Below are 25,080 nucleotides of genomic sequence, written 5' to 3' on the forward strand. Positions count from 1 at the left end.
AGCATACTTTACTTGCTTTTCTCGTATGATTTCACTCAATGCACTCTTCCCCTTTAACCTTTCACCATAGTTCGTCTGTATCCATGTTCGTAATTTCTTTACCTTTGTAATTTATCTTTTCCCATTGTTTTACCAATCTCCCCCCCCCACCTCTCTCACACACACACACACACACACACACACACACACCCTCACCCAAACACCCTCACACACATACACTCACAGTACACACCCACACCTTCTCTAACCACCCATCTCTATCTCATACAGGGTCAAACCTGCCGTGGATTTATCTTCTACTGAGTTTGCAAACCCAGACTTCAGTTACCACCTTCAAGGGCAACCTGAAAACATATTAGTATAAGAGTGTTTTTGACATGTTATGCAATTTGTTTTTGTTGTTGTTCTGCTCTGAAGCGCCTTGAGCATCTAATCAAGATGGAAAGTGCGCTATACAAGTTGTATGTATTATTTTTATTATTATTACATGTGTCACTAGATAGTTGATCTCATGCATATTTAGTAGTGGATATCGTACAATTAATTAAACTGCATTAGTTAATACATTGACTGAAATCGATGTTCTGGTCAGATAAAGTAATAACATCGAATATAAACAAAAAAAATTTAGCCTTTGTTTCATTCAGTGAAAGCCATATGAAATATTGGATTTTTTTTACTCAGATTATATTCAAATACTGTTCACACCATCAAATGATGGCGATACTGATGGTTATTATTATGTGTAATGACAATGTTTTCTATTATTATCTAAAAAAAAATCATATTATTGAAAAAGAATATACGGCGTCGCATCGATTCGACTCACCCTTATAAAATATAAGCTTTTCTCGGTCGCTTTTTATAAAGGCTTGTGATAACAAATAGACAATTTCTATTAGTAACAAGTTTATTGTCAACCCATCAAATTGGATAATTTCAATAGCTTGTAACTCATATCGCAAATTAATTTTATAACAAGTTGCATGATAAGGGTCCCGGCTTAATGCTAAATGATATTACGACGATGACAAGAATTGCAAATACACATTGTCTTACTTTTAAAAAACTTTAGGTTATATTTGTTATTGTTCCATCATTAACCTCCTGGCTAGCTATACACAGTGGTCATAAATACCAGTATCTTGATTTTTGTACAATACAAATTGATATTTCTGCGGTCAATTACTTACCATAATAGATTGTGAAATAAGAAACAAATCAAATGCATTCCTGATAGAGTTACGTCCACAAGCCTCCATTTGTAAGCCACAAAATAAATTAAGCTTCAGAGAATCAAACGTTTATAATAGTAACATTTATAATTATATTGCTAATAGGTAGTGTAGTTAAGAAGTACAGTAGATTTGTAAACTTAATCGTGATACTGTCTATTGTGAATGGATGTTTTCAAGTCTGAGCAAATATAATTTTCTCACATATCGGCATGTCATTAACTGCTAATGAGTGTTCATCGAGGTTCTTTTCGAGTGATGAAGAGGCGAGACTGGCCGCGCCAACATCGCTGCAAAGCAGACGAATCCATGCTCAAAATTTTGATGACGATTAAACAAAGCCGTGTACGGCATGTAGGCCGGATGAACTATTCAAATTGACCCGACAAATTTTTTGTATGAAAATGATACCAAGACGCAATTTTGTTTTATTAACATATAATAAACCATAAACGAGGTACAAATCACTGGGAACGATTTTTTTTTTGCCGGGGGTTGATGTAAATTTTAAAAGAATAAAAAATTTCGCTACAAAATGGAGGTGAAATGTTCCCGAGAAATTTGAAACGCATCAAAGAAAGAGAGAGAGAGAAAAGGTTTCATTACAAAATAAAGGTTATTTTGTTACATTTTCCCCATTCTAACAATCTTCCAAAATACCTGGGGTGTTGCATAATTATGAAGGATAATGCACCCCCACTTCCCGTGGGGCCATGGCGGAGAATAGAAATCTAGATTTCATATGAACTTCGTCACCCGAAAACGGCTAGGCAATTTAATTTCTTCTATAAATAAAAACCTGTACAGTTTCAAGCAAATTAATGTAACGTTACAGAACAAAGGCGTGATATCCCGTAATAACTATTTATCGTCATGTTTGTGATCAGGATATGAATTCTGACAAAGTTTATTTCATTCGTTGTATTTTAATTGTGTGAAATAAGTACTCTTAGCTTGATCTTTTCATGACACGTCATACGAAAATACAAACCAAACAAACAACCGAATGGCGTCCATTTTGAATGTTATCAACGCTGATTGGTTTATTTGGGAACTATAAAGTTCCTACTTAGCAATAGAACGATGAAATACTTATGGTGTTGAGTAAGTGACTAGTAGAGAGTGAGAAAGAGAGGGCGAGAGGGAGTGAGAGAGCGAGAGGGGGAGAGAGGGATTCGAGGCGGAGGGGGGGGGGGGGGTGGAAAGGGATAGTCGAAATGGATACTACGGGGGCGCTATAAAAGTTCAAATGACAGCATTGTCTCCTTACATATATATACAGTTGAACATTAAATAGTTGCACACAGTATTTGACTCATATTTCATAATTCATAATTGTTATAACTAATTTTGACAACATCTTAGAGGTGCTAGGAATATTTAAATTTTTCTTGTAATTTGGTACAGAATGGAAGACACAACTTTTGACCATTTTTTCCAAAGTATACATATGAAAATAAACTTTTTATTTCTTGTTCCTGAAACTATAATGTATGAAGGACTTATAGTATCAAAAAATTCAAGAAAATATAGAATTTGAATTTTTAAGCTCATGTCCACCAACCTGTGGAATTGCCCTTATGCCAATCACAAAAAGGACAAAGATAATGATAAATGAAGCCAACTTCAACCACCAAAACTCCATAGTTTTGAGATCTTTGGCTGATAATAAAAAGGCCATGCTTGCTTGAAGTTCAAGACGCGATAAGAAATAAAACTGACCGACTGATTATCTGTGGACGCCCTTGATGCAAAAACTGGAAAGAAATTGCAAAAATGAACGATAAATATTTGATTTTCGGGTAACTTCAATGCTTTCAAGAGCTTGTCATTTGACCACATAGCAAACACGGGCTAGTTTGTTTAGCGGCAACAATCAGAGAGACTTGAGTGTGAGATGCCCATTAACTAAAATTGGCGCGGATTAATATTGTTAAAAGGAGTTTAACCATTATTCATTTGTTACTGTTACAATTGCAGTGTTGAATAATCTTGATTTGTCGATAAAATGAATGGGAAACAAAAGAAATGCATTTCAAAGTATAACAACGATTTTCTTTTGTTTAAAATTGAAACCTTCCATTAGATCAGCGCTTCTCAACCGGTGGGCCGCGAAGCTCTCTCAGGTGGGCCGCGAGAAGCTCCAGAGTAGAAAAAATAGGGGGAAAATTATAGTATATTTATTTGAACAGTCTCCGTGGGTCAAACAAAGGTGAAGGCATGCACGCCTACAGGGTGAATGTTGTGATATATACATACACATTGTATGATGGTTTCGATCCAACTTTGATGTGAACCTCAGGCGTCATTCGCATGCATATTGTGTATGTAGTTAATTATCGCCCATTCACCGTCCTTTGCAAATGCATTTATTTCTCAAACTGATTGCTTTAATAGGAGCTTTATGTTCAAATTTCACAAAACATACTTTCATCAAAATGGACCGTGTTTTAAAGGGAAGGGGTGAGGGAGGAAACAAATCTACTGTTGAAAAGTCGCAAAAGGTAACTGCAAGAAAATATGACCCTGAATATATTAAATTTGGATTTATCATAACTGCGCAGTGATGCAAAACCAAAAGCAATGTGTGTCGAATGTGCTGAAGTTATTGTCAAATAACGCGTTTAAACCGTCAGAGCTTCATAGTTGCCTAAACTTAAAACATCCGAAAAGTGCAGGATCAAAGCCGAAAGAGTGTTTCCGAGAGGAAAAAGGCTGGATTTCATTCACAACAGAACACTTGTGTACAGATGGGAGGGGAGCTCTTGACCACTGCAGATATTTCATGAGCAAGAAAAAAAAGAGAGAAAAGGAAAAAGAAAAGAAAAGGGATAAGGGTGAAACATGATATTATTTTGTTAATATTGTGTCAAAATCTATCACAAACCTGGGTTTTTGTAATAAAAATGTCGAAATTTTTGCTTGCTAGCCATGCTCGCTTGCAACATTTTATTAATTATACGCGATACGCCATATCAAGCCCCCTTCATTTTGCTTTGCTCATTACGCCACTGCAGCAGAAGATCATAAAGTTACGGGCTAATATGCTCTTTGTAATTGTCGAAACAATCTTTGAGTCGAGACAAGTAGTCATATCATTCTTTTTTTTTATAGAAAGTTTGGTAGGTGGGTCTCGAAAAAAATCTATGAGTCAAAGTGGTCCTCGAGTAAAAAAAGGTTGACATGTTGAGAAGCACTGCCTTAGATGATAGTCACCGATTCCCTTTTATTATGCTAAAAGTTAATAACATTCAGTCTTAAATCCCCCCCCCCCCTCACCAGAAGTTTCTCCCTTCACTTTCACCATTTTCTACTCCCCTGTCGATCCCATTTGTGTTTATAAATCTTTTTCTGTGTGTGTGTCTCTCTCTCTCCTACGTCTACCTCATTCTTCTTTCCCCTCTCCATCTCCCATTCTGAGCATCTCTCCCCCTCTTCTGATAAATGAAAATGTAGAATGTTGATTTAAATTACAAAAATAAAACATACAATGTAGACAGAAGTTCTAAGGGGGAAAAATTCAACCTAAATTGAATATTTAATCATTTTCTTTCCTGGATAAAAAAATCTTCACCCAGCACGGAACCTACTATTTGTTTAAGCTCAACAGAGTGCATAGTAAATATGAATTCAGTTCTAGTTCAAAGATGAAATACAACAACCAACATATATATAAATATCAACATTCATTATTAATGGCTTGAAAGAATTCACTGTAAATAACACTATACAATGAAATAAACAATATCATCAATTTGGCGGAAAATATTGGTAACACATTTCAATAGAGGGAAAAACAACCTTTTGGCTCGTAACTGACAATTTGTATAAAAAAGGGAATTATGAGACATGAACCAATGAAAAAAATGATATTTATCAAGATTTCCTTTTTTAAATTGAATCAGATATAATACACCTATGATATAATTACCAATTACAATCACAATACATAGCTTAAAGTAAATTTGTATTACCTCATTTGCGCCAAAATAATCATCAAATTAACTTGAAAAGTTTTATCACCATCGAGAAACGTACACCTTGGTTTACTACAAAGCCCAATGCAAAGACAAAAATATTATTTCTTGAAATAAATTGTATGCAATTCAAAACAGTATTACAACAAATAAAACACTAATTCGTCTATGGAATTTGTATTCATTTTCTGCATATCGTGTCCATTCAAATAAACTCTAAACCCTTCAAATCTGAACAAATTGGATGGAAGTTCAATTTGTCAATTACTCTATGAGTAACTTCCAGTTACATTTTAATCAAGAGACATTCATGGAAGTAAGAACTTCACATGAAAATTGCTTTCAATCTTGGTTAAATGGTGGTATTGAAAACGTATGATGACAATCATTACAGTCATCTCTATTTGTATATCAAGTTCCTAGCAAAGACAAAGAATGTTCAGAATTTTCAAAACATTTAATAGATGTTGGCTTGCTGTATACCAGTCGTGTCAATTTCAGAGTTAATTCATAATTTTACAATCTGTTTTATGTACATCCCTGTCTCTAACATGTTTATATATGACATAAGAATTGCCCTTTTCAACTTGCAGCATTAATAAAAACAAATCATTTTGTTCCACGAGCCTCGAGGACAACCTAAATTATGGCAAAATGAGAATCAAATGTTACCAAACTGATCTCTGAGAGATTGAACATCCTAATAGAAAAGGTCCACCTGGCACCACCTATATCCATAACCATCTTAGAAAGTTACAAACATGATACAGAGACCCTTCATAACAAAACAAAGTATTGAATAAAAGATACAGCAAAATCAACCACTTGTATGCAAACAGAATCTTAGAAATACCATGGCAGGTTTTTGGCTCCATGCAAATTCATTGCATTGGACACACTTCAGTACTTGGTACCAAATCTCGAGTCAAACAGGTTCAATTACTGATTTACTAACACATGAAATAGAAATATACCATGAACCGTTAAAACATACCAATGAAAATGTGACAGGTTCTCCCATTTGGCAGGTATACTTAAAAGCACCACTTTAATATCTTCTCAAACAATCCAATACCAAGCACTCACTCTTTGATAATATTCAGTATGAGCCATCTAAAAAAGTCTAATGATTTTTATATTCAGGCATAGAGTTAGGGACAATCTTGAACATTATCTTTAAAAAGACATTACAAAACAGAACTTATGCATGTGACATCATAATCTGAGAGCGCCCTCCCTCAGAGGATATAGGCATATGCAGAAACAGAGTTGTCAGAGATGCACCATCTGCAGATCCCTAACGCAAGCAAGGCAATGGCTTCGGCCTCTAAGATGGCGGCATGATGACCTTGATGCATAAGGTCTATAATTGAATATATCCTACTTATTGCAATGTGTACCTTAAGCACCTTAGCACAACGAATGAATACATACTTGAACCACACATTCAAAGTCTCAATGTAACCATTTCAGCTTTTCCAAAAAAAAAAAACTTTAAGCCAACTTTCTGCCTGTAATTAGCCTCTATTTGGGTGCTTCAAAATAGACACATTGAGAGCTAAAGAGTTGAATTGAGGTTAATAATTTTTTGGGGACATATATTCCATGTATATACAGCAGCCCTTTTTATTTTCTTTACCTATGAAATTTATAGATCTCAAATGCACAGAATGAAAGGTCATTTTCATAATCTGTTTGCTCATTTTTCTAGAAACAAACAACAAAAATATTTGAACTTGCTATCATAAGACATAAACCTTCAAATAAACAGAACATTAACTTGTTTATGATCATTATGATTGTAATTTTAACAAGTATCTAAAACTGCCTACATGTAAAACTAAAGATATGTTTCTATCCACTATAAGAACAAACCAAGAAAATTTAAAAAAAGCAAAATAAAAAAGCAACTTTAAAAACAATTAAACATAATGAATCCTAACATATTTCATCATCTCACTCATACCACCTGTAATAAAACAATCCAGTCTAATAATAATACAACAATAAATGTCATTAAAAAAAATCAAAATTGCATTTAAAACATCAAATAAATGATTGATTCTTAATTTACTAATACCCACAACCCCATCATATGAATGCACCAAGAAAAATGATACTATTCTGTACAACTGAGTTTTAACACTCATTTCCTGAATAAAACATTCATTTTCTATAAACCATACACCCACTTTCTTATCTTACAATCGATGTAATGAAACTTATAATTGATTGAACATAGAAGATAAGAACTGATTGATAGATTGATTTCCGGCCTGAATCCATTCATTAAAGACTGTATGCTTGCTCATGGGATTGACACATGCTATTATTGGACCATGACAAAGAATTGATTAGCTGACAAAATATACCTAATCAATCTTTAATCATTCAAACTTATAAATGGTAAAATTCAAGCATCTGATAAGACAACAGTGTCGGTAGACCATCCTACATTTGAATATTTCATGAAAGTGTCATTTCCCCAAAAAATAACTGAAAATGAAACAATCGGATGGATTTATTTGTCCTTCAGTGTCTTGTAACCTTATGTTTTATTGAATTGTAATTCTTCAACAATCTGATCAATGACAGAAGCACAAAATGAACTTGGCTCATATTGCAAAAAAACAGTCATTAATGGAGATGCACTACAATAAATCAAGTATCCATGGAATAAAAAACAATTTCAAAAAATAACATCAAATGGATAGAAAATATTTGTCACTACAAAAACAGAATATTAACAGTCCAGTGGCTAACTATCTCTAGCCCTAACCTACAATGAAAGTCATATAGTAGCTTCCCTTCATGATGTCAAACATATTACTTTCTGGTTATCTTGTTTTTCATTTCAGACAGTATTCATAGATTTATACATTTTTGTTAAAGTCACCACACAACTACAAAAAATCAGGGTAGCAACAGTTATGGGATGGATAAGCCCAGTTCACATTTCCAGGGATTGTAATCCGGATCATTACTTCATGACGTCAAACATATTACCTTGGTGCATTGATAGGTTCTCAATGTCTTTTACATGTATCAAGTGCAATATCAATCCAGAATACTATGTCAATGCAGGTAGTCAATCTTCGACCATGTGTACTTTTTGTGAACTTAATTCAATTTATCATATAGAGTGATTAACCAGGCTCTAATCATGCTGTATAATAATCTACAACCACAGAAGGGGGTTTCATTATCATTACTTTATTTAGAAAACAAGACCACTATTTGATCCCTGTACATGTATATGATTGGCATCATCAAGGCTGGCTGACTTGACATCTATTGATTGAAGAGAAGATATTTTCCTCAGCAAGCTGATGATGGGTTGCTAGGAAACAGGGTAGCATCATTCCTTTCTTGAGCGTGTTTTGGGTTTTTTCGGTGTGCTATGGAGTAAGAGTAAGCCAAAAATTGTGATAGGACTAACTATGTTTAGGACAGTACAACTCCTACATCATGGGATATTCTGATGACTAAAAACTCACTAAAACAGATAAAGACAGGAACCACCACATCTATATTGTCAATTGGTTAAATCTTGTATTAAGTATTGGTGAATTTAACCCTAAATAGACTGGGCTATTTCGACGCCTAAGAAGACGGGGGGGGGGGGGGGCTGATTCAGCCCCCCCTTATGATCTCGGCCGTCGATCGCGCGATCGCGACGAAAATTGGCACACCCTTTACCCATGGCATTATCTACAAAACTATAACATCAAATTCTGCAAAAAATCTCATGTCTCATTAATTATGCTAATTTATGCGTAAAATCATAAGTTTGCTCTAATTAATAAAAATAATGCCCCTGAAATGCTAATTTTTGTTTCACATACTCTAGATAGGCATCTGAACAAATGATTTTTAAAAAAATTTCAAAATCACATTTATTTTCTTATGTATTCTATTGTTTTCTAAATTTCTTATGTATTTCTTTGTTTTTTGACTTTTTTTTATTGTTTTTTTTCAATGGAAATTGTCGGGGAATTTATTTTGACCATAAAAAAGATAAAATTGATTGATTTTAAGCAGTAAAAGGAAAAATAATGATACATTTATGAATTTTGGCTAAGAACACTATTTGCATTGGATTTGTACACAAATTCACGTTTTTGAGTAATTTTGGGTCTGCATGCACTTACGAAATGTTGCATAATTTTGTAACCGCTTACCCGGGGGTCACAATTTTGGTCTCAAAAGTTGCGCGAGACTTGAAAGAAAAATGTCAGTAAGCGACGCGGTCAAAAAATTTCGCGCGGCGGATTTATCGCGAAAAATGTCGAGGGGGGGCTGAATCAGCCCCCCCAGTCTTTTTATGGTTAAAGATTCTTCATTTTCAAAGCTGGATTATCATTTTTTTTGTATGAAATGAAGGATTATTTCAGAAAACACATGTTATGTGAAAGACACCTAAAATTCTTATCAAAGGTAAAATTTTCAATAAAGTATTTGTGTCTTCTGACTTTTAAAGTATTTTTTCTTTCTGGTATAATATCACTTTTCACACATTAAAAATTACAAAAATAACAGGGTGAAATAGTCCTACATAGTTTTATTTCTATACAATAATTACAAAATAATTGTGTCAAGCCATTTTATCATGAGAAATATTAGCACTAGTAACAAGAGGACATTCATATTTTACCTGGATTTTTCTTTTGGTGCTGATTCTTCTTCAGGAGCTTCATCAGCCTATTCAGGTGGTAAATGGAAAACAATAACAAATATATTTTTTAAAAATACATAGAAATTAATTTCTTCAAAGACAGGTAAAATGTTGCTTGAATAACAGAATATGTTTTCATTATTGTTAAACAGTAATAATCATCATTTCGGATTTCAGAGAATTTCCATACAGCACTTGAAAGAATTTCTAAATGATTATGGTAATGTTAAATAGCTATGACAACATATTGTATTTTACAAATACAGGCACCATTCCTTGATACTTCTCAATATCCAAACAGATGACAGTGCTGCTTGGATTGGGAGAGTAAATTAGCATAGATACATTAAGCAGTATTTTAACTATGGTTTGTATCTAATTGGTCTACAAAAAGGTGCTCTAATTATCAGATCATCTAATATCCTCATGACTAAATCCATCAATTCTCTCTCTACAAAAGTGTGGTCCCACCAACAATTGGTTTAATAATCACTTTGTCATAAGTCAAATCCCTAGATGATCTATTTTCCATTTCATCTTTTTACTAATAGAAATCTGTTTCATACACAGTAAATTTCATCATTTAGACTAAGTTGGGTTAGACCAAGTGGATAATATACAAAATGGATAAAGCATAGATTGGACATTGTACAAAAATTTGAAAAATAGGCTATATGGCAATTAGACCAAATAGTTTATACGTGAACTGATAGTGGCTGAACCAGGATTACATGTATACCACATGGGATGAAACCAATTGAAAAGGAGCTGAAGTGGGGGTGAGAATTCATTACAACTATATCATATCCCCTTTTTTGTAAGGATACTAACCTCTTCTGATGGACCTTCTAGGTCTGCTTTGGTAGTCTTCTTTCGTTGTCTAACTACAGCATCACCTTCCGCTGATACTTCCTCTTCTTCTACCTTCTCTCCATCTTCTTCTACCTTCTCTCCATCTTTTTCATCTTCATCTCCTCCTTCTTTCTCATCATCTGGTGTAGCTTCATCACTCTTCTTACTGTCAAGCTCCTCTGGGCTCTAAAAGAAAGATCAAGTGAAATATGTGCGTTTAGATTGCATAAGGGAGATAAGTGATCTTACATCAAAGTGTTGGTACATGTTCAGGTCACTTTAGAAAAAAAATCCAATAAGAAACCATATTCATAAAAGACAATTAGAAAAACCCAACAATCAAAGCCCCTGTATTCATACAGACAAGTACAAAAAACCTTACATGAAAATGGTCTTCATGACAGGTTTACTTTAGCAACTACAATGCAAACCCATTTTCAGAAAAAGTAAAACAAAAATTGCAATATTTCTACACTGTCAGTTCTTCTAGACATGTGTTACTGAAGTTTGACTGTACAAACAATCCAATTGCAATACCATACCAACATTGCACTTTAAAAACGAATAAAATGCATACCATTTATAATCAATTTTTTTCGGAAAATTTTCATCATGCGCAAATCCACTGAAAAGCGTGCTCAAGTGAACATCCCCAATGTCACTAGGGCTTCGTTTAAACATTCATGATGAAGGCAACTTTCTTTGATGCCTACATCACCTGCCTTGCTACCTTTCCCCTTTTACTAATGATGATTCTCAAACAATTTATTAAAACATTTCTTTGCCCTCTTGGAGGCTTACTGCAAGGGCTGGTACAGTTTTTCTGCTAGTATCCATTACTCACCGATTTGAAGCAGAATCTTATACAGAAGAAGAGAGGGATGATGACGACGAGAGCAAAGACGGCCCATAACCATGGTCGTTCTGTGGCTGCATCAATTAAACCTGCTACAAATGATTCCTGAAAATACATACAAATGATATTTATAGAAAAATTAAGAGATAAGTAAATAACAGGGCTTGCATTATTCAGATATTTAGGCACTATTTCTTTTTTTTATTCTTGGTATGTTGGACATTTCATCTGAACTTCATTTCTTTAAAACTAACACTAAACTATAGTAGTTTATGATGGATGTAACATAAAGGCATACATTCAATATCCATATGAATTGTATTTTTTTGTACATATATTGCCAAAGACTGACAGTTGCGCTAACTGGAGCAAGTTATTTTATCTGCGAAGTAATAGTGAGCAGGAATCGATAACACAAACATTTGAATAAAAAACAAATTAACAGAGTTCAATGTAGATCATAATTTCCAGCAAAATAATAATTGGCAAATCAAAACTGTTATTTGAAATAAGTAATCGATTGCAAATCTTTGTGTTGTGTGGCCCTGGATGGAGTTTGTACTTACAGCTGAAGCAACGACTCCTTCCCTCTGCTTTAGACTGAAACTATCAGCAGCATACTGGTCAGCAACCTCTCGATCCGTGGTGATGATGAAATTATCAAACAGGATGTTATCACTCATTGACCATAGTTCTAGTGCAGCAGCTCCCTAACAGTATGGAATATAGGTAGGATGGAGAGCGAGAGAAGAGAAAATGAGTGAGAAATCATCATTTTCATCATACTTATCATTTCATCACACAACTACGCACAACCATTTCCCCCCCCCCCCCATTATTTTCCTCTTGAAAATGACCAGGATATTTCTAATAATAAAGTATACAATAAAAAAGTGATATGAATCATTATGAAGACATCATTGTTATTTATTCAATAACCTATATCCTTCCAGCTTGTTAAATTAAAATCTAAACACATCATTGCAACACTCAAGTGCGTAGATGATGTCAATGTTAGAACTGATCTGTAAATATTTCAAATTAAAATCATGGTGAAAATTAAAACAAGATGTCCAAAGTGCAACTGGAAAAACTCTGGCATCCACCTTTCAGCACAGGAAAAATGAAATCTCCTTTTCTATATGATTTAACCACGAAAAAAAACAACGCAGTTTTGAAAAATGAATATGATTATGTTAAGAGATGAACTTACAATAGGTGTCATTTTAAATGGTTCTAAGTCCTCGAAGAAATCAGGATTAGGGATCATCTTTGGTTTCCATTCTCCTTGGTAGTTAGGATTATCAATGTAAGGTGCCTTCCATTTACCCTTATATGCTGGGTTTGCTACCATTGGAGGCTTCCATTCACCACATCCAACATCTTCACAAAGTGGGTTGTCTACAAACAAAAAATCATCAACTTATTAACATGTTTGTATATTTAAATTGTGCAATTTCTATAAAACCAAAAATACTCCAACTGCACATCATGAAGTAAAAGAATTTCATGTTATTCAAATGATCAGATACTCAATAAGAACTGGGGTTTTAAAAATTTGATCTGTGAATTCGAATCAGTACTCTTCAAAGTTTACCCATGTACAAATGATTGGTATGATTTAATTACAGATATCTTAATATCACTCATCTGAACTTTCTCATATTCAAGGGTCAAATTCATAAAGCTGTTGCACACATTTTAATGCATGACTGGAGGCCTGATTTTGCTGTAAAGAGATAACCCATTTTCTTTTACCCTGGTTGACAAATAATACTCTTTGCATTCATATGCTAGTTATAAAATAATTCAAACCCACAATTATCATTCAGCTCCAACTGATGGGAATCATATTAATAGGCACCCAAGAACAGATTACTATTGCACATAAATTTAAGCATAACTTATGAAGAGAATTATGAAATGGCCCCCTGGTTCTTTATTCATTATTTGCCACATAAATCTTCATTTAGATAAAAAAAAACATATGACGAGAAATAAAACTGAAACACTTACTCATCTTAGGTGGTTCCCATTCTCCATCCATCTCATCATCCCTACAGAATAGAAACATCAAAATAAAATAAAAAATATGATAGCAGAAATATGCACTTTTAATATGCAATCACTATATATGGATAATATTTTCACACCAATATACAAGTATTTCTTCCAATTTTATGATGGAAAAGTTTAGATAATTTCTCTGCTTCCATCATGGAAGTGGTTTACAGTACACCATGTTTAAAGTCTTGGAAGGACTGAGATAAAAGTGGATAGAAATAGACAGGTGAGAAAGTGGGGGTTGGGAAGTATTTCTCTGGTTGCATTCAATCCACACTTCCTAGCATTTCATGGCTTGAAAAAATGAACAAAAGATTCCAAGTCGTCTTTCGAGCGATGGACATAGTGTGCACAGAATCTGTACAATCTAAAACAATATAAGAGCCTCCCCCATCAGGATCGTCATTTGACCAAAGAAGCCATTTGGTAATTGACGAAACGTCGCAACAGTGAGTTTATTTCCAATTTTAAAAAATAGTTCCTTTATATTGTGAAAGAGAAGTAGCATTACTTGAAATCACTTGATAATGAACTCCTATAAAATGAGAGCATTTACTTTAAAATAAATAAATTTTTGTACCGCAAATCGTAGAGTAGCCTTAAAACGGACATACTGAAGCTTTTCGACATGCTATCGTCAGAGTAAAATCTCATGAATGACTAAAACGCTAGAGCAAAACAATATATAATAGAACCAAAACTACACAATGGATGCTAAATGGCGAATGGTGATTGGCTGTCAAGTAAACAAGTTAGGCTTGGTACCAGCTGTATATTGAAGCGAAGCAACTAAAATAACGCAAGGGTTTTAAAATAAATTATTTGCTTACCAGTCATCAGGTTTCTCTGCATCTGGATCATCAATGAGTTCTGGCTCATCTTCAAGCCATCCATCAGGTTGTACTGCAGTCTCATCAATGATCTCTTTAGGCTCATCTTCATCCCAATCATCAGGCTTCTCTGCACCAGGCTCTGGGATCCTAGATAATTCAGAGATGGAGAGACATTAGAAAAAAACTGCCCTACATGTAGTTATGCCAGTAAACATGGCTGATATGCTTCAGTCTTTTTAAAAAATTGTTCAAAGTTGTGTGGACAAATGTATGACATCATAACAATTTTATTTGCAGAATTCATGAGTTTTCATTTCGCACTAATTTAAAGGTTTTGATTGGTCCACAGCTTTTGACAGCTACATGGGAACAAAGTCTCCTATCTGCAACCATTCCTTCAATGAGCACTTAACAACGTGGATGTATGTGCAATATAAATAATTAGTTTGCTATCATTATTATGAAATAGCATTTATTCTTACTTCTTTCTGTCATCCCAGTCTGATGGTTTCTTGTCATCTGGATCCTCAATCTCAGCAGGTGGATTTACTGGTGGACTGAATAAACAATGACAAATATGTAAACAATGAATTCTATGAACTTTGACCCACTGACCCTCCACTCTACATTCAGGGACCAAGGTATATCAAGTAATCATAAAAAATATTGGGAAAGACAGATGGAAGGAAAACCTGGGGAATTAGTAAAATAAATGTTACAAAATTTGGGGGACATTTTATACACAATCATCTTTTCATGACATAAGAAAGTACAGGATTTAAATGCTGCAATGACACTATCATTCATTCATTCTTTCAATGCAACACTTGATATTGCACTTGCTGAAGCTGGGGTAATGATATCCAAAATTATTTAGAAAGCAAGGAAACCTTGTAAGCATTGTGTAACATCTCCAAAGTAGGAACAGTATGTTGTGACAGAAGTCAGACTATGATCATTAAATCTTCATATCAATTGTGGCACTGCTATTTCATGATCAAACAGAACTGAAGTATTAAAACATCATCTTACCTCATGTCTGCAAGCAGACTGCCAGAGTTGACGACCTTCTGATCAACAAGAATTTGGAAGGTATTGTCTGTGTTGATCACTGGATAATATATATAAAAAAAATAAATTAAATAACATCATGATTGTATGCAGCCTTGGGGATAATGTTTATCATAAAGTAAGAAGTTAATAATGTTTGAGAGTAGTTTTAACTTTTCAACTAAATAGATTACAGATCATATCTTTAATTCCTTAATTCCAAATGGATCTCACTCGTCAGCTCTGGTCATTTTATAATTTAAAGCCTTTTGGATTTATAAACCTTGTATTCCATAGCTAAGGACATGTCTACTCAAGTCAGATTAAAACATCTATGATACGAACTTACCTAAGGTATAGAGATGGACCTTCTTATCAGTGAACACATGGCTGAATGCCCCACTTGGCTTCTTGGCATGTTTCTCCTACAAACACAGCAATCAAACAATGTTATAACTGGTTATATCATAATCATAATTTATCAGATGGCATGAAGAATAAAACAAAATTCACGAGTGTGTGCTAACTTGAATTATCATTAAAACTGTAGTCTAACCTACATACAAGTAACAAAATATGGCTCTAATTTTGAATACAAGATGCCTGATTCATCAGCATTTTCAAAAATTTAAAATACAGAAAACACTATTTGTCTTTGAACTACTGACATCAGATGTTGCATTCGAGCTATTTCAAAACTGTCTTGGAATGGGGAGCAATAGTTGTTTCATTTTTACCATTATGGCTCAAGGCGGAAATCTAGAACTGAAGTCTGAGAAACATATTGTAACAGAGAAGCATTCACACAGTAGTTACATTTTGAACTTTGAGATATCTATAGCCTTTACATGTCAATGAATTTACTATGCACATTCATCAAGAAAAAGGTAATTTGAGTGAGATTAGAATCATAAAGTAATTTAACAAGCTCAACAGCTTAAGACAGAGAATTGGTGAAATAATTCCTTCAAGAGGCAAGTTAAACATTTCCTTATTTCAAAATATGAAACGCAAGGCTGATAATAATGTCATGTATGTTTATTACCACTGCATGGTTACATAATGTACCACCACACATATGAAATTCATTTTATTTACTATTGTTTATATTTATTATGCAAACAAAATAACTCACGAACGAGTCTTCGTTATCAAACATGTCTTGTTATATATTGTTAAAAATTCTCCTCATATTTCTCTCTTTCTATTCAGTTCTTTCTTTCCCACTCTGTTCTTTTCACCCCTCACTCTATCTCTCTTGCTCTTCTTTTTACTCTTTGTTGATGTTCGCATCATTGAATATATTATTTTAGCCAATGTATAATTATGTATCTTTGTATTCTTTTTTCTCAATGGAACATCATTTTCAAGCTCTTAGAGCTTAAGATGCTCCATTCATGTATATATATATATATATATATATATAAAATGATTATACTAATATGAATATAATGTAATGTTTAAAATGATGTATATATGTGAATAAAATCAATCAATCAATCAATCAAATACAAATTATCTTACCTCAAATTCACCAGTATTGGGGTTTTTGTGCCTGAAGATGAAATGTAGCTGTGGATTGAAGAAAAGAAATTGATTGTATCATCTCTCCTTGTTTTCATATATATTTCACTGCATAGTAATTATTGTTTGGTCATAAAAGAGACTTTAAAATAAGAAAAACATTTCATATGCTTCAATAAGTAATCCTTTTATAACAGGGGAACAAATTGAATGATATTTATTTACAAATGAGCTCCATAAGCTCCAGTAGAATGAGTACTGAAATGTAGATTCAGACTAAAGAAAGAGAATGGATTTGCCAAAAAGTATCACTTATCTTACCTTAGAGTCTGCTCCACATTTATCAGGTCCGAACATAATGGTGTATGGTGTCTTATCAAATACAGCATCCTGATGGGAAAAATGGCAAAAGAAAATTTTGAACCTTTAATATAGTGTGATATATTCATGACAATATGTCATAAAAATTTTAAGAAAAAAATGTGAATTTTTGTTAGCTAAGTCTCTCAATGCATAATTTTAGAAAGGTCATAATGAATGATGGATTAAAGAAATGTATGGATTTTTCATTTTCGGTAAAATATATGAAAATAATTGATAAAAGCAAAGGTGAACCGCCAGTTGGTGTAATACTCACATGGTCATATATCACTTTGGAAAGTGTATATGAGACAACCTGATAGTAAACCAAATGGTCAATAGATGAAATGGAAAACAGATTTTATGTGAAAAAAAGTAAATAGATCACAATTTTTGAAATTTCTAATAAAATCGTAATAGGCATTAAATATAAGTCTAACCAAATGATGATTAGGGAGTTAGACCAAATGCTATTGGACCAAGTGATATCAGAACATGTGGCAATAAACCAAATTGACTTACCAAGGATAAATCTGGTGAATCAGTCAAGAGCTTTACATAAGCACCACCACAATCATGAGAGTTCTGGAACTTGACTTCATATCTAAAATAAAATACAATGAATGAAAACAATGCAATACATAGAAATGAATGAAAACAATGCAATACATAGAATATATGTATTTCATATAACAAGAGAATAACAGTATACAGAATTAGCTTTTAGCAGGCCAAATTCGGTAATCTGATATTTGTCTGAAAGTCAATGCTGTAAATATCTCATTTATATGGTCAGAAGATTAGACAGGTAATGTATGTATTCCTGTTTGATGTTGGTGTTTTAATATTTTATGCTGTTTTTCATCAATGTGTTCATATGCAGTGTTGATTTCAGTAGTGAGTACATTTTTGTTGGAAAGTCTGAAGAAAAAATTTACAAATTATGTTTCTTGGACAATATTTTATGTGTACACTGAATGCTAATATTATCACACCATGCTTGTTCTCAGAGAATACAGGAAATATCTACATTTTGGTTCCATTTTCCCCAAGGCCAAATTTATGTTTCCCACACATGTATCCTGTGAACAAGCAGGGTGTAGCAATTAGTATTAATAAAATATTTGATATTCATTTATAGGTAATGATGAGGAATACTTACTGGACTATGAATGGCTCATTATCAAAAACAAAAGGCTTGTTCAACTTGGCAGAAATGGCATGATGTTTGGCTCTCGACTGAAAATACGAACAAGATAGATCACAAAAAATAAAACATCACTTCAGAGTGAAACACATTAAAACTTACTGGCTTTAAAGCTATATTCAACTCGGATTCCTTTTAAACATGATTTCCAAATCAAAGCCTAAATCCATTTTCACATTTTAATAGATACAACTGACTACCTGTGAACCATTTAGAAGTGACTGCACAAAGTTCAATGGATTTGACGGAACTGGTGCCACACAATAAACTTTCAACTACAAAAAATCTCTTTAAATACTGCTTTTGTCCCTTTTGATTTTCCTTTTGTCATCTTCAGACATGAAGTATACTATAATTTTCCATAAAACACTAACTTACGAAAATAATAATTAGTTACTTGGCTGGTAATTTCACATTGACAAAAATAAATAAAAATACATAAATATGTGGATTTTTTGTTATAACACAACAATATTCACAATTTTATTTTAAAACCAAGTTTTTTACAAGGTTTTTACCAAAATCTAAATTGAAAATTAATTATGAAAAAATATATATGTATTTACTCTTGCTTTTCTATACCTGTTGATTAATTTTGTATACATGTGACTATATTGTTATTTTGATTTTATGAAATAAAGTACCTCAGAAGAGGAAAAGAGAAAAAAAAATATTGTTTGACATTTAGGTTGCTTAAAGGATTATAACCCATGCAGTAAAATATTAAAACAATCCATTTACAACAAAATGCAGATTCTGAATTTGGGCATGCATATCTTTCCCCGTATTTCTAATTATAAGGGACAAACTGGCAGAAAGGTATATCGATATACATTATGTATAATCGCATCCACCATTTGGAAAATATTGAACGAGTACTTGAACATTTCAAATAAAAATAAATATTTCCAAACACATGTATGCAAAATCTTGTGTTTTTTATACTTTTTTCATTTGGAATTACATAGAGGATTTGGCCTCTTTTAAAACCAGAGTGTTTATTACCTTTAATACAAGTCCCATGTCACCAGCAAGCGGAGATGTTTCTGCTTCTTCAATGGCCCATTTCCCATCATACTTTGAGATATCTTCATCGACGCCATCCTTCTTTGCTTTGGACGGAACCCACCTATGTAAAAAAGAAGAGAAATAACCATCCATTAAGGAAGGGGAACGATTATATAATACTGTTGACAAATTCTTTTCATTTACCTATTTGATCCAAGTCAATCAAATGGCATGATACCAGTGATGATGCTACAATTAAGGTTGATTCTCAAGCACAAAATAAGATGGAATCGTTGGGAAAAAAATCAATGACAAAAAAAATTGCTGTTGATCCTTTCAACCTGAAGCCATACAAGTCAGATACTGATTATGCTAACAAAGATAAACTCAGAATCACTTATGAAATTTTGAATTTTCCTTTATAGGTCTGGGCCACATTTAATATAGAGTTGTGAAAGGTATCATACTAATTGTTTCTTTAAGAGTCATAAATGCAGCAACGGGCAATGCCACGTTGTAAAGGAATAGCACACTGTTTAGTAAAAACCATGGTGCATAAAAGCACAAGATTTGGTCATATTCAGAGTACCCATAAATCAAGTATGATGGTGTCATTGGCTTTACAAAGTTGAGATAAAGTGATCAACTGCAAATCTATAGGAGTAATCAACGTTATTTTCAAAATTGAAGAAGAACTTCTCCAAATGGCCATATAAAAGTAGTAGTCTATTTCTTTTATAAAGTAGTATGAAGAGACATAAAAGATTTACTTTGAGCCAAGAACATCTGCACTATCAAATGGTTCAGCAAAGTGATGTGGTCCTGATGGTTCGGGTGGTGAATAATCCACCTGTTCTATAGGTGCTACTTCTTCCTCTTCCTCCACATCAACATCCATGTCCTCTTCGTCATCATAATCCTCTTCATCTACATCATCTTGGCAATGGATAACAGTGAGAGATCCAAGAAGGAGGAGAGACAAAAGGATGAAATTCAGCTTCATCTTGATTCTGAACACAAAAGAACAAAAAAATACAACATATTCCTGCTTTAAAGACAGACTACATGTATTCCATTCAGTTATAACATCCCATTCAGTTAAGGATATCAATCATGATGCACACATAATATTGTGAACAGTTAATATTTTTAAGTGTTTGCCCATCAAACAAAATTCACTTGTGAACACAAAATAGACACTTAAAACTCACAAATATCATTTTTATTCAAGAAAACCATAATTGCTGATATTTGCAACAGAGAATCAATGGTTAGATGAAGATGAAAATAAAATCATAAAACACTCTATTTTGAGCTCTATGGATTCCTATTGTTCCATGTGTGATTGATATAGAAATGGGTCAGAATCTCTGAAAGGGGTAATCCTCATGCTGCAAGTCAGGTGGCATGATCGGGTTCGGTTTGGCATTTTTTTTCCGAACCTTGGTTCGGTATGAATGCAAAATCAAATTAACATATAAAAATAAAGGATCGCCGACCCTCAGACAGATTATCACATCAAAGCCAGCTACAGCTGAGTGTACGGACACGCCAGCGGATTGGCTGGCATGTTCGTACGCTGTAGCTGTGCTGACGGCGATCAAAAAACCTGGCTGATTTGTTTGTCATCAAAATTCGTTTATTTTCCGGCATATTTTTCAAAAAGATGGTAAGCTGAATGTATCTAATATAAATTTTTCTTTATTATTTCTTCCCTTTACACCTACAAAAAGCAAAATTTTATGGAGGAGGGTACCCTTGTTGTTGCTCCACCATTACGAGCCGGGCGAGCCAAATGGCAATGGCCGTCATTGTCATCGGCCTATGACGGAGGGGATGCGCCGCGGAGTCAGACGACGCGAACTCAGTCACAAAGAGAAAGTCTCAGTGGAGCATATCCCAGACAGAAATAAAACCATTTATCGGTCTAATCTCACTTTTACTGATCAGCTTAATAATTTCATCATCAATCAGGACAACTTGTCATGACACAGTCAACAAAAAAACAAAAGATCCAAATCAGGAAAACATGCACGGTTAACAAACCTGAGCATGCTGAGCTGGGCCTTGACAAGTTGATAATGCTATGAGTATGATTATAACTAGACCAAAAGCTTCAGTCTCTGCATTTTGGTTGTTCCGCTGAACTGCGTTGGCTCCACTCACCATACATAGACTGAAGTGGTTGGGGGTCCGTGGCTACAGACAACGTATAGTGAACTAGCGTTTTATAGATCGCGATTTAAAACTGTTTTTTGAGCGAAATTTAATGATATAAATTCAGGGAAATACAAATAATTTAGGTAATTGCATACCTTGGACCGGATTTATTGATAAAAAATCCACTGGATGATTGAGAAATCTGTCATCTAAGCCATTTTCTCCTGACCTGACGGTTTATCTTGCAAGTTGCCATCTTGAATGACGTCATTATCGTTAATGTCTCGATATATCGCGATTATAACTATTATCGTTTTTCTTCGTGAGTGTATCGTATCGTATTATTGCCTTGTCATGCCTTGTAGGTGTGCTGGTGGAATGCAATATCGATATCACATTCGTACATTGTTGACGCCCTCTCCGTTCGTTTGTAAATATTTCATAGTTTGGCTGCCATTTTGACCTGTTTTCCTGTGTCGTACCCAACTAAACATCGGTAAAGTATAATTTTCATGCATTTTCATCTATATCGTTTAAAGAATGTTAAAATAGAATAATTAACTATTTTGAATGTTTAGTTTTTATATCCTTAGATTGTAACCTCGATGAGTTATAGAACCTCAAACTTTGGACTCTGGTCGGACAAAGGTGCTAGTGTTATAACGAATGCATGGGAGCCCACACGGACACTTTACCGTCGGTGAATGGGGATTACAGTAAAATGTCAGAAATTGTTGAATAAATCCCCAGAAACGACGGTTATTCCTGTCTAGATTATAACAAGCAAAAATAAAATCATGAAAATAAAAAATCTTTCTGAAAATGGGCATTCGGGCTTGATCCACAAGTCAGCAAGATTACATTCATCAACATGGCAACTTCGATTTCTCAAGACAGCTCAAGGTTATGATATAACCTTGTTCTCACTTATATCTCCATATGTGGCAAAATAAGGGTGGCAATGTTTGGCTTATTTTCTCTTTTTTTTGGGGGGGGAAATGCTTGATTTTTTTACACTGACAGTTTCCATTACACCTAATATTCATATAACTTGACTCTTATTTAAATTTGATTCTTTAATTATTTTTTCTTAATTAAAAATAGAGATCTAAAAATGAAATTTTTCTTGCCATATTACTTTCCACCAATAGAGGGCATACAAAAAATATGCCCAAAATTCAAGTTTTTTTTACTTTTTGAGCACTTTGGTGAATACAAAAATTATTCCCAAGTTACAATGAAAAATAAATTGCAACTATATGGAAATTAGTAATTTGGATCACAAAAGTGATATTTTAATGATCTTTTAAAGTGTGTGCTCTGTACAACATTGGCATACCATAGTCCTACCTGTAGATTCCCCACAGGCAGGGTGGTAGCAGTGAACAAGTGACATGATCAAATTGATCATGATGTCTGATCACGACATAAGCACAAATTACATTCCACATCCATTTCTTACACATGGGACTACACACAAAAAGATTATCGACTACGCTCGACATCAAGTCTTCAGATTTGATTCAAACGCACAATTCCACGAATAGAATCTACAAAATTGGTTTATGTACAGGTATACACAAATGATGATGTTTTCAATGCCATTTTCAGCTACATTCGTACACTAAATCATACTAAAAGGGGTGTGTTCTCACCTTCACGCCGGCGCCGGTAATCTACAATGAACGTCGTATCATCACATGCAAAAACCATTGCATAAAATTATCGCGTGGAGCACGCTGACTGGTCAAATTTTGTGTGCGTTAATTCCAATGTGTAGAAATGAGAGACGATATTCCGATGGTTCATTTGCGTTGCCAGTACTTGGACTACTGATCGATGGCAATTTTAAAATGTGTTAAATTCTGTCTTATAATTTTAAAAGTAGAATTTGATATTTGAAACTGACAGACGTTTAATCTATATATTCTAAATGCGCTGCTACTTTTTATCTGGCATAATTGTACCGAATCGTACATTAAATAAAAAAAAAGAAAGGGGGGCGGGGAGGGGCACAAAAATCTAAACCTAGCCTTAGACCGGGACCTTAGACCAATGAGATGGGCATCGGGATTAATCAACCTCCAAGGTATCACTTAACTTGGCAGTCAATACTCCCGAGGGAGGGGTACTTAGATTTGGTTTGGACGGGGGTTCGACTGATCGAAGGAAAATCCATATACCCATCGGATATTTACGAGTCATTTGGGCTAAAACGGGTACCCATTTATATTAGGGATAGAGGTAGATCCAGGATTTTCAAGGGGGAGGGGGCACAATTTCCCACCAAGCAAAAAAAAAAGGTTATCACCCATTTCGTTTACCTTAATTGGAGGCATGGACCCATGTTCAAGGCCATGTTTAGGGATTTTTCCAGCATAAAACCATACCCATCATGTTTAGGGATTTCTTCCCAAAAAGTGACCCATTCCAGTGGCACATCCCCGTATGCCTTATTTCGCGAGTATACCCCCCCCCCCCGGGTCAATATAATGGTACGTGCATCCAAGTCTCGATCCAAGGCCACGTGTCCATTGATAATACCTACAATGTAGCCAGTAAATTAATAATATAGGTAGGCCTATATTGTTATATAATTTAGTAGATGATCTAAATTATATTGGACATCCAAGAAGAAGCGGGAAGGTTAATTTTTTCCAGGAATCCGGAGGAACGTGTTTGCTCTGAGCATAATTATGATGGCCAAGTTATTTTATTCAACCCTCTCTTGTGCAAGAAGGGAACTTGTACTTCATCACACATATATAGAGATAATTTGAGCCACAATTGCTTTCTGACAAAGTTCGAGGAAACAAGTCATTCAGACGTTAAGTAGCTTTGAATTTATTCCACCGTGCAATCACTCATCGTAGGGGTATTACATGCAGGAGTGGATCCAGGATTTTCAAAGGGTAAATTTTCCCGAGGATCGAAAATTCGACAAGTTTCAAGGTTCAAAATTTATTGATCAAAATCCACACATATTAGATCATTTTCAATTTACAAACACTTATATGGACAATTACAGTGAAAAATTACAAATCAAATATATGTTTAAATAAATATAAATACTAAATACAGACAAATTTTAATTATGATCAACAATTTTCAAGGAGCCCTAAAACATATTCGATACCAGGCGCGCCGGAACACTTTCAGTTTTGGGGGGGCAAAATCCTGAAGGGGGCACAATATTTTTGACAGCGTGAGACCCCGAAGCGATCGAGCGGGAGAGGCTATGGGACCCCCCCCCCCCCCCACGGTAATGATTTTATGTAA

The 25,080-nt window shown here is 34.2% G+C and overlaps 1 protein-coding gene across 1 annotated transcript; it reads right to left on the reverse strand.

The window, feature by feature from the left end:
- Positions 1-4,743: 4,743 nt before the first annotated feature.
- Positions 4,744-23,563, reverse strand: LOC121407316 (calnexin-like). The gene is made up of 18 exons (XM_041598328.1): positions 23,457-23,563; positions 20,412-20,651; positions 19,639-19,762; positions 18,589-18,665; positions 17,949-18,030; positions 17,388-17,456; positions 17,067-17,114; positions 15,892-15,967; positions 15,525-15,603; positions 14,975-15,049; positions 14,490-14,639; positions 13,612-13,652; positions 12,809-12,996; positions 12,162-12,305; positions 11,584-11,700; positions 10,719-10,925; positions 9,867-9,913; positions 4,744-8,610 (listed from the first exon to the last, which is right to left on the reverse strand). Exons 2-18 carry the CDS (start codon positions 20,642-20,644, stop codon positions 8,571-8,573), a joined length of 1,797 nt encoding a protein of 598 aa, XP_041454262.1. The 5' UTR covers positions 20,645-20,651; positions 23,457-23,563; the 3' UTR covers positions 4,744-8,570.
- Between the last annotated feature and the right edge of the window lie 1,517 nt (positions 23,564-25,080).

Source organism: Lytechinus variegatus, chromosome 1 (genome assembly GCF_018143015.1).
Source record: "Lytechinus variegatus isolate NC3 chromosome 1, Lvar_3.0, whole genome shotgun sequence".
NCBI classification, from domain to species: domain Eukaryota; kingdom Metazoa; phylum Echinodermata; class Echinoidea; order Temnopleuroida; family Toxopneustidae; genus Lytechinus; species Lytechinus variegatus.